Source organism: Pipistrellus kuhlii, unplaced genomic scaffold (genome assembly GCF_014108245.1).
Source record: "Pipistrellus kuhlii isolate mPipKuh1 unplaced genomic scaffold, mPipKuh1.p scaffold_m20_p_4, whole genome shotgun sequence".
NCBI classification, from domain to species: Eukaryota; Metazoa; Chordata; class Mammalia; order Chiroptera; family Vespertilionidae; genus Pipistrellus; species Pipistrellus kuhlii.
Window position 1 is genome coordinate 36,564,802 of NW_023425540.1, and position 11,529 is coordinate 36,576,330.

The window sequence follows — 11,529 nt, forward strand, 5'->3', positions numbered from 1 at the left end:
TTTTACACTTCATGAAGATGTGGGAAAGATGCTCCAAAATAATATATTTACTGCAAAGTTGTATTTTTGTTGTTACTTTGGTGTTAGGGAGAGAAATCATAATAGGAAAAAAAAAATGTCAAGGGACTAATATGGGAGTAAAATGAAAAATATATAACGAGGGAATAAAATGTTTTCTCAAAAATTATAATTCGCCCTAGCCATTTGGCTTAGTGGATAGAGTGTCAGCCTGTGGACTGAAGGATCCTGGGTTTGATTCCAGTCAAGGGCATCTACTTTGGTTGCAGCCTTCTCCCCGGCCTGGGACCTGATCAGGGCTCATTCAGGAGGCAACCAGTCAATGTGTTTCTCTCGCATTGAGGCAGCCAATCAATGTGTTTCTCTTTTGGATTGCACAGGCCAGGCTGGGGACACTCCCTCCCCATCATGCACGAATTTTGTGCATTGGGCCTCTAGTAAATATATAAATTGTTAACTTAATTTCTAAATCATCTTTAGGAAAAAAACCCATTGAGATCAGTGGTTCTGTTTTGCTTCTCTTATTACAAGCAAAATTAGGTAGTAAAAACTTCTCTGGTACTTTCCTTGAATTGCTCTAGCAGCCCCTAGCAACTCTGTGGATGAATATCAGACTTTTTACATAAAGATCAACAAATAACCCTAACCAGTTTGGCTCAGTGGATAGAGCGTCAGCCTTCGGACTTAAGGGTCCCAGGTTTGATTCCGGTCAAGAGCATGTACCTTGGTTGCTGGCACATCCCCAGTGGGGAGTATGCAGGAGGCAGCTGATCAGTGATTCTCTCTCATCACTGATGTTTCTATCTCTCTCTCCCTCCTATCTGTGAAATCAGTATTTAAAAAAATTTTTTTTAAAGAATACAGAGTATATTAAGTTCCATGTTTAACATATTCTTTACTCATAATTCAGATATGATTAATATTCTATATACAATTTGTGTTTTAATACAACTTCGAATAATATAAAAATTTTAAAGGGGATGGAATAAAAATAGCATATTCAATAACATAATTGTCTTCATTTATATTATGGCTTGTTTTAATTAATTATTTAATAGAGACCACATTGAACAATATTGCTAATAAGGCAGATATACAGACTTTACATTTTTATATATTTGTTTTCTTCATTGAGTATTTTGTATTTATAAAGAATACAGACTATGAAGATGAAAAGGCATTGAAGAATCCAAAATATAAAGATAGAGCAGGAAAACGTAGGAAGCAGATTGGCAGTGAAGGAACTTTCCAAAGAGATGATGCTCCTGCATCTGTTCATTCGTAAGTATTAACTTTTCCAAAGTAGTTTCCAAAGTAGTTGTACTAATTGTTTTTAATTTATTCATTTATTATAAATGTGACCTAAGTGGTCTTTTAGAATTCAGTTATCATCTTAACTTTTTTTTAAAGTGAAATTACTGATAGCAACAAAGGTCGGAAGATGTTGGAAAAGATGGGTTGGAAAAAAGGAGAGGGCCTGGGGAAGGACGGCGGAGGAATGAAAACTCCGGTAAGACTTGCGTTTGCTTTCACTCTTTATTCTTCAGCAGGTATGCTTACTGTGTACCTAATCTGTGCCAGGCATTGCCTTGAGAACTAGTAGAATAGTAGCAGGCAAAAGCAGACGAGATTACTGTCTCAGTGGCATTCATGATTACCAAATATGTATATGTGCATTGTTTTATTTTGTTTTTAATATTTTCAGGAAGCCTCTTAAGAGTTTTTCCTTCAGTGGAGCTAGGATAGTAAACGTTATTTCCTGAGCCAAAGATTTTTTGTATCTTCTAGGTGTTTTTAATGATTTTCTGGCACTAAGCATTTACAGGAGCAGTTGCAATGTTACTTTACAAATAGGCAGATTTTTTATTAGCTGGAGAATCTGTTTTGGGTTCAAGAATCAGAGCATGTAACAAGCAATAGAGAGAATAATGTTTGAAAAACAATGCAGTGATTTAATTCCACAGTCCCATGGTTTATCAGAATTCAGATTATCTTTCACAAAAACCTTACAAAGTAACACGACCAAAGAACTTTCTTCATAATTATTTGGTGCCTAAAGAAATAACAAATGAATCACTGAGTTTAATGTAAATTTTCTCATTCCATTGAGACAAGAATATGGGTTTTATAGCTAGACCTAGGTTAGATATAATAGTGCTCTGTTTCTTATGATCTGCAGGACTTAGGGCAAGTTTGGACTTCAGTTTTCATATATAAAAATGGGGATCATAACTGGTTTTCAATGATGTCATGGAGATAAAGCCTAACATACATTAGGAACTCAGTAACTGGGAGCTTTTAATGGTTCTCGGCATAATGAGAAGTATTCCCCTCCTTTTAAGAAAATAAACAATTGAGTTCTTTTTACGACTCTTAATGTTTAACCTACCTGTTCACTTACTTAGGTGAGGCTAGGACAGTAGGTTTAAATACATCTGTTGCCTGTACTTCTGGTTAGAGTAGGATGACAGATTCTGCAGCATTTCCGTGAATTTCAGTGCTATTTAAAGAGCACTCTACTTGTTGTCGAGGGAACTGACCTTATTGACAGACAAGACAATGGAGAAAAATTTAAATTCCATGTATAGTCATGTATGTATTTCTGTGTGTATCTGATACATTTTGATAGGTTTTTCTTTTGCAACATCTTTTCTAAATAAAAAGAATTATACTTAAAATATCAAGTTGGACACAGCAGATTTTAATGTGCTTTGACTGTACAGTAAATAATTTCTCTGCTCAACTTTTGGTAATAGATTCAGCTTCAGCTTCGACGAACACATGCAGGCTTGGGAACAGGTAAACCATCCTCAATTGAAGATGTTCACCTTCTCCAAAACAAGAGCAAGAAGAACTGGGAGAAAGCACGAGAGAGGTTTGCTGAAAACTTCCCAGAAACTAAGCCTCAAAAGGACGCACCAGGGACAGTGCCCTGGGTCAAAGGGACTGTAGAGTGAAGGTCAGTCCTAGAACACAATTCAAGTTTTTTACAGAGAGTCTGGAACTTTTCCTTCCAGAAGAGCTAGTGGCATGAGGGAACCTGTATCACAATTTACTCCCTCATTCAGAAATGTATAATATAGTGTGGTTTGCAGCTTTTAAAAAACATTTTTTTAAACTAATAAGTAGCGAATGAATCAAGTTATTTGATGGGTGGATTAAAGTTCACAGGGCATGGATGAGCTTATCAAGCTTTGTTATTTTGTCTTGTCATTTATAAGACCCACATAAGTAACTAGCCATATCAGCTACACTCATATCTCTACTAATGATTTAAATGTACATTTGTCTTTGTCTCCATACGTTCATTATGTTGAGAAAATATGGGTAGAGGTGCATAAACTTTATTTTCCTTGAAATAACGTTAAGTAATATTATTGAAGAACTAACAAACAGGTGACACGTAGAAAATTAGTCTTTCGTTGTTTTCTTCTGTGAAGAATCTGTTGATTTGTACTATATATTAAGCATTTACATTGGTTTGTTTCATAGAGGAAATATTTAGATATAAACAATTGAGTACAGTATTGAAATATTCATTGTACTGGCATTTGTAGTTTTGATAAATCCCATTGCTGGCAATGGAGTTTTGCCAGGTAAATCTAATTTCTACTGCCAACAGATTATCTAGCCAAGGCCTCAAACTGGAGTATTTATTGAAAATGTTCTCAAATGCAATAAAAACATTATAACATCAAAAAGAGTGATTCATTGAACCAATGATTTAAACATACTGGTCTGCTTTGAACTCACTACCAGCCAGAATTTTCCTTTTGAAATGGACAGAGCAGTAACAAAGGACACCCTGACATACTGGAGAACTGCAGTGCAGTTTTCTGAGTGCAGGTGTCACTGCTCTGCCAGTTATCAGTATTTTTTTCGTTTGACTTTTCTCTTAACTCGTGTCTGGGAAATTAATGCTGGAACTGACCCTCTTTTGGCAGTGAATATAAGCTACAGCTCCCTCATCTACTATAAAGAAATGTCTTCAAGATTTAGAATAGGAAAGAAAAATTCTGAAGGAAAAAAAACGTACAGTAGGGAAAATAATTCAGAAGGAAAGGCTACCTGTTGAAATTTCTAGTCTAAATGGTATAGGGTACTTCGAAAGAAAAGGGAGAGAGGAAAGAAAAACAAATTTATTACTAAAGATGAGACATGTGACCAAATTATTAAGTCCCTTAAAACCTAAGCTGGGATAATCAGAAGCCCTAGAACTCCAGATGTGATGATAATATTTTTCTGTATCCTTCCTGGCCACCTACATACCCTAACATAAATATATGTGCATGAGACTTGGAGGCAACAGGAGTTTCCTGCATTGTTTTCTCTAAATTAGAAAAATAACTACTCATCTAAATGTGGTTTGGTTCTTGTGCCCCTGTATATAGGTAACGATATAGAATTCCCAAAGTAGATTTTGCTTCTGGTAGATCTTACTCATTGGGTTAGTATACTGTCTACATAGTCCTCATTTTTTTTTTTAAATAAATTTTTATTCATATTATTACAAATGTTCCTTTTTTTTTTCTCTCCCCTCCATTGCTCTCCTCCACCAGGTTCCCACCCCACCCTCTGCCTTTTCCCCACCCCCCATTGTCCTCATCCATAGGTGCACAGTTTATGTTCAGTCTCTTCCCACATCCCCCTCTCCCCTTTTCCCCAAGAATCATCAGTTCACTCCCCTTCCATACCTCTGATTCTATTATATTCCACAGTTAATATTGTTCATCAGATTTTTTTTTTTTTTTTTTTTTTTTTAGTTTCCTTGGTTTTTAGATTCACTTGATAGTTACGTATTTGTTGTTCATAATTTTTATCTTTATTTACTTTCTCTTCCGAAAGAACCCCCTTCAGCAATTCATACAATTCTGGTTTGGTGGTGATGAACTCCTTTAGCTTTTTTTTTTTTATTAGTAAAGCTCTTTATCTGGCCTTCAATTCTGAGTGATAGCTTTGCTGGGTAGATTATCTTTGGCTGTAGGTTCTTACTATTCATCACCTTGAATATTTCTTGCCATTCCCATCTGGCCTGCATGGTTTCTGTTGAGAAATCAGCTGACAATCGTATAGGTGCTCCTTTATAGGTAACTACCTGCTTTGCTCTTGCTGCTTTTAATATTCTCTCTTTGTCTTTTGCTCTTGGAATTTTAATTATGATTTGTCTTGGTGTGGTCCTCTTTGGATTCCTTTTGTTTGGAGTTCTGTGCGCTTCCTGGACTTGTAAGTCTAATTCTTTCACCAGGTGGGGGAAGTTTTCTGTTACTATTTCTTTCAGTATGTCTTCGATATCTTGCTCTCTCTCATCTTCTGGGATCCCCATAATTCTGATGTTGGTTCGCTTGAAGTTGTCCCAGAGGTTTCTTACATTATCTTCAATTTTCTGGATTCTTTTACCTTCTTGCTTCTGCGGAGGAGTGTCTTCTGGCTCTTTATGTTCCAAATCTTTGACTTGATTCTTGCGATCTTCCATTCTGTTTTTAGGACTCTGTATAATATTTTTTATTTCAGACAATGTATTCTTTATTTCTTGTTGATTCCTTATCATTTCTTGTTGATTCCTTATTAATTCTAGTTGATCTCTTTTCATATCCTCATAGGTCTTATCGACCGTTTCTAGGAAATTCTTGAAAAACCTTATAAGCGTAGATTTGAACTCTATATCCAGTCGCTTTTTGTCCTGCATTTCTTTTGTTTGTGATCTATTTCGTTGCATTTTCGCAGCTTCCCTGATGGGGCCGGGTTTCAGACTGGAGCCTGCAGCCTTGGCTTCCGTTAGCCCCGCCCCATGTGGTTCCTGAGTCTCAGTAATCCCCAGGGTCCTTCAGTACTCTCTGCAAGCACCTCTGAGAGAAAGGTGCCCTCGATTTTTGCCTGCTACCAAACAGTCTAGGCTCTCCCCCAATGAGCCTGGAATTGGGGTTCAGTTCAGTTGGAAGTGGAGTTGGAGGTGGCGTTCAGAGCAGTCCGGAGCTTTTGTCTCCTTCCCGCCAGGGCAATCCCTCGGCACAGCCAACCGTCCCTTCTCTGCGCGCAATGTGCGCGCCTCCGGGACCTCCTTTCGCTGCTCCCCCGGGGTTCCGCCTTTCAGCCCAGCTCCCTATAGATGAGCCTGGGTCCCCGGGGTCTGGTCCATGTTCAGAGCAGTTGGAACTGGGGCCCAACACAGTCGGAGCTTTTATCTTCTTCCTGCTAGGAAACGCCAGCCAGCCAATCAGCCGCCCCTTCTCTCCGGTTCCGTCCTCTCCGCGCGCTGTGTGTCTCCGTACTTTAGGCTTTTACAGCTCCTCCGCTTTTCCTTCTGGTTTTCTCCTTGCTTCTCGTTGTAGAATTTCCAGTCAGTTGACTTTCCTGTAGTTCTGGGTAATGTCCATTTTATATTTTAGTTGTATTTTATTGAAATTGTTGTGTGCGGCTGCGGCTAGGTGTTAACCTGGGCAGCCATCTTGGATTCTCCATAGTCCTCATTTTTATTATTGGGTTGCAGAAAACTTTTTTCATTGTTTTCTTTTGTTAAGAAAATGGTGATTAAAAACTGAAATACATGTGATACTTGCATAATTAAACCCCTTTGCAGATCAAAGTCTCAGGGCTACCTTGTATAGTGGTTAAAGAACTGAATATGTCTATTTCCAATTGTGAAATAATATTCTTCTCACATGTCTGTCTTAAATAGAAAATTAGAAAATGTATATAAAAGCACTTTGTAAACCATAAAAGTAGTACAAATATGAGCTTCTGTTTGTTCAGAAGCATACATGCCAATTATGTAGAATTTGGATTACACATAAAATTGTTTTGTGTCTAGTATTTTAAATTATAGTTTATTCACAATGCATAAATTTATTAATGTAATAGCCTTTAAGTGTTATTTTAAATGGAGCTACAAGTTGCTAATTTGAGAAATCTTAACATTTTATATTTTTGCCAGAACATAAGAAGCTGGTAAAATTGAGAACAGAAGAAACCATCAACATCAAAGAAAAATAACAGAAATTGTTTTCTATAATTAAATAGTTAGGAAGTACTTTTTCTAAAAAAGAAAGGAATTGTTTTCTTTTAAACAGTTTTTACTTCTGATGTTTCATTTTTATTCTACTTGTGAATTTAAGAAAAGGTATGGTTCACCTGAATCAAATACCTTCCAACTTATCATGTAAAAAATTATTTTCTTAATTTGGTACATTTTCAAAAGAAGATAGAAATTTCCAACATGGTAGAGCAGGAGGTATCGGAGATTTTGCACAAGGCCACCCCATCACGCCGCAGGACAGAGGAATGTGCTTGGCAGGGAGCCAGAAAGGATTTCTGGACCAACACATTCTCAGGAACAGTTGAAAGTATTTTCTCTGACATCTTATTCTAAATGTGCTTATTTTTGTAGGGCATCACTTTTGTATCTGAATATTTGATTCAAATGTTTTATTTTACCTTTTTAGACTGTAAAGTTGGAAATACATTTGGATTCTTTAAAATGAGTCAGTTTTCATGTGTGTGTGTGTCTGTTTGTCTCAAACCAGGCTCTCACTCTGTCTTTCTGCTTTACTGTCCTTAGTGTTGACTGTGGCTTTGTAGTTGCAATGTGACTTTTGGAATGTCAGTCACTGGAAGAAACGGACAGGAAGAAAGGGTAAAGAGTAGTGTTTGTGTTAGTTCTCTTTTATCAGGTGAGAGAAGCTTACTCTGAAACTCTTCATAGCATACTTCTCCTTAGGGTCAATAGCCAGAACCTGGTAACATGGCTACCCACAGCTACAAGGGAAGTCGAAAAGGTGGGCAGCATGATGGTCTCAATTGACTTAAGCCAATCACCTGGGGCTGACCATGTTGCTACTGGAACAGAATTGGGGTTCAGTGAGCAAGGCAGAAGGGGAACAGTTGAATGAGCAGGTCACTATCTGCCAGAGGGTTGGTTAAATTGTGATAACAGTCCTATCATACAATACTTAGTAGCCCTTCAGGTGAGTAAGGTAGAATTATCTATACTTTAATATAGAAAAATAGTCTCACTGCACTGCTGTTTAAAAAAACAGATTATGGAAAAGTATGCACAGCATAATCTCATTTTAAAAATATGGGTGCATATTAATTGTTTTTAATATTAATTACCCAAGGAGTGAACAGATTTTTTAAAAAATATATTTTATTGAATTTTTACAGAGAGGAAGAGAGAGGAATAGAGAGTTAGAAACATCGATGAGAGAGAATCATCGATCAGCTGCCTCGTGCACACCCCCCACTGGGGATGTGCCCACAACCAAGGTACATGCCCCTGACGGAATCGAGCTACAAGTTGGATTCAGTCCCCAGACCGATGCTCCCACTGAGCCAAATTGGTTTTGGCCAGATTCTTATTTTTTATTTTATTATTTCTATATTTGAACTTTAAAGTAGGTATACTTGTGTAGTTAATGAGGTATCACCATACACATTTGTGGCAAATAGGAGTGTAACACCAGGAAGTGGAGAGGCCTTCCTTCAGGGCCAGCCCCAGACATTTTCTTCACATCTGCCCATGTTCATGTTCCATCTGTGTACCTACAACATGCACGTTCTTTTACTCGGGATCCATACCTAACTCAAAGTCACCGTAAATCAGCCTGTCCAAGACTGAACCCATAGTCGCCCAATCTGGTCTCTTCCAGTTTACTCAGCTGGCAGCATCATCTAGCTAGTTGTGCAAGCCAGAACCTAGGAGTCGGCCTCTCTTCAGTACCACCACCTGCTCTTTCCTTCCCCCTAATTTCCAATGTATCAACTCAATTCACTCACCACTCACCTGGTCTCCCAGCAGTCACTCCTCCCCTTCTCCACTGCAGCCACATTGTGGGCATAGAGCCTTCACAACTCCAATTTCATCATCTCCTGTTTAAATCCTCCAATGACTTCGCATTACTCGGAGGACAGAAAACAAAACCCTAGTCCATAATACCCTACCTGGTCTAGCCACTGCTAAGTTTTCCAGTCCTGTCCTGAATCTTTTCTCCCACTTGGTCTCTGGGCTCCGGCATGCTGGTCTCTCTTAGTTTCTGACACGCCATGTCCTCTCTCACCCCAGGGTTGCTTTATATTCTGTTATGTTTGGAATGCTCTTTTTGCAGCCTTTGGCCTAGTTAACTGACATATTCTTTAGATCTCTGCTAATTGATTCTTCTTCAGGGATGTCTCATTTGTCCCCCTAGACTAATTGCCTTTGATAAATGATCTTGAAAATCCATATTCATTTCACTTAGACTGCTTATTTTGGTTCACAGTTATATATTAACTATGAAACTCGTGCAAGAATAGGCCTTCACAGCCTTGGAGGCTGCCTGGATGCCTCACTGTGAATCCCTTGATCTTGTGGCTGCAGCCCCTGTTCTGCCTGGAAGGTCATCCGGAAGGTCTAATTCGCATATTATGCTTTTTAAAATTTTTTTATTATAGATTAACATGACAAGTGTGAAACTTGTCTGTCTAGATTCTTAAATGCCATGTGGGCAAGACCTTGGTTTTTCTCACAATTGCATTCCTAGTGCCTACTACCAGCTCTGGCTTACACTTTCATAGGCATAGAAGTGAAAGAGCAAGATGGGTTTGGGGGACTGCAAATGGAGTTTTGTGTGCCTGAGAAACATGTTTAAAATCCTTCATAATCAAAAAGATAAAATTCAAATTTCTTAACGCAGTATGCTAGAATGGATGTAGGTAAGGAGCTCAGTTCTTCTCCCCATCCCACCCTACTCCACCCCCTTTAAGCAGTGAAAACCTTCCTACATATGTAATCTCACTGGAGGCCTGAATGGAAAACATTTTGGTAGCAAACATGAGAAACAGAGTCACCAGGAGGGACTGAGGTTACAAAGAGGACATAGTCCTATAGTGAATTATGAAATCAAGTTACTGGTTGGAATCAGTGAACATTGATCGAAGGCTTCGTTTTCAAACTGTTTGACAGAAGCTATGGCATTGCTTTAAGAACTGTAGCTGTGCATGTGCTTGTTGAGGGCAGAAGGGGTTAAGACGCCAGACTGGTGACTCCATTTCTCATGCTTGCTACCAAAATGTTTTCCATTCAGGCCTCCAGTGAGATTACATATGTAGGAAGGTTTTCACTGCTTAAAAGGGGGTGGAGTAGGGTGGGATGGGGAGAAGAACTGAGCCCCTTACCTATATCCATTCTAGCATACTGCGTTAAGAAATTTGAATTTTATCTTTTTGATTATGAAGGATTTTAAACATAAAAGGGCCCTCATTAGATAGCTTTATAGCAGAATAATTGGCTGATTGATGAGAGGTAGAGTGGAGGCTGACAGATTTCCTTGAGGGCTTTATTTAGCAAATGTTTATTGAGCACCCAGACCTGTGAAGGCAGGGACATGGTTTCTTTTATCCACTCATGTGTCTTCAGTATCTACCACAGGTGGATGCTTAGGAGGTACTCAGTAAGTGCTTATTAGTGATTTGTGATACCACATTTGTGATACGTAAGGCACTGTGCTAGGCATTTAACATATTATCTTCTTTATTGCTGATAGTATTTTATGAATTAGAATACAAGCTTAGAGAGGTCTTAATTTTGCTCAAGGTCAAAATACCCATGACAGAGTTGCAGAGTTAGGGTTTAATCTTGATTCTTTTCATCCCAATTTAACGAGTCTGACTGAACTGGGTTCAAATTATAGATTCATCACTCCCAATCTTAGTGACATTTAATAATTTATTATTAATCCTGTATACCTTAATGTCTCTGTGGGGTTGCTGGAAAGTTTAAATGAGATAATGAGGCCCATGTGGCACTGAGCACAGTGTCCAGTTCATAATAAACCCTCAAGTCTGAGAAATTACGGGTATTATTATTGCCATGCTACCATTACCAAGGATGTTGAATCCTGGAGTAGAAGATGGTGGTGCTTGAAGCCAGGGAAGTTGAGGTGATGATAAGAGAAAGATATGTCTTGAGGACTGAGTCAGGAGCTGGATTTCTTAATGAATATTGGAGAATGAGCTGGACATTGGTAATGAGAAAGACTTGAGAATGGGTAGAAGCTATTGTAGGTGAGTCTTATCCTCAAAGAAGGGATAGATTCTGCATGACTTTGGAAAAGGAGCTATCTGAAGAATGACAGGAAGATCTAGCAGGCCCATCCTGGCTCTTGCTGTCTTGTGGGAACAAGGGAGCTGCAGGGAGGACTCCAAGAAGAACTGGGTTTCAGATCTCATATGAAGATCATTCAGCAGATATCCACGAGGTGCTTCATATAGGCCAGGCACAATTCCAGGCACTTGGGATACAGCAGTAAACAAGCTGGATAAGACTCCCTGCATTCTTGGAGCTTACATTTATTTTTTAGACCGTATTTGGTAGAATGTAAAGGCCAAGAAGTCTCATGAAGGCCTTGATAGTTCCCCAAAGAATAGTAATCCAAAGTAGCTTTTGTTCATAGAAAAGTTTTTCACCAGCCAAACTTCTTAGGGGAAAGTGCCATCTGGTTTATTGCTGTTTAATATTTTCAGATCTCGCTCCAAACC

General features: G+C 38.6%; 1 protein-coding gene across 4 annotated transcripts in view; it reads left to right on the forward strand.

Moving 5' to 3' along the window:
* The window catches only part of AGGF1 (angiogenic factor with G-patch and FHA domains 1), a 28,674-nt gene extending 24,634 nt beyond the window's left edge, over positions 1-4,040 (forward strand). For 2 of the 4 annotated variants that reach the window (XM_036409511.2, XM_036409509.2), the window contains 3 exons: positions 1,154-1,299; positions 1,429-1,528; positions 2,775-4,040. In XM_036409511.2, the coding sequence (XP_036265404.1) occupies positions 1,154-1,299; positions 1,429-1,528; positions 2,775-2,975 (447 nt within the window). In that variant the 3' untranslated portion in view covers positions 2,976-4,040. Of the gene's footprint in view, positions 1-875; positions 921-1,153; positions 1,300-1,428; positions 1,529-2,774 lie in introns of those variants that run through there. The other 2 variants (XM_036409510.2, XM_045571612.1) reach the window with 2 other exon arrangements.
* The last annotated feature ends 7,489 nt before the right edge of the window (positions 4,041-11,529 follow it).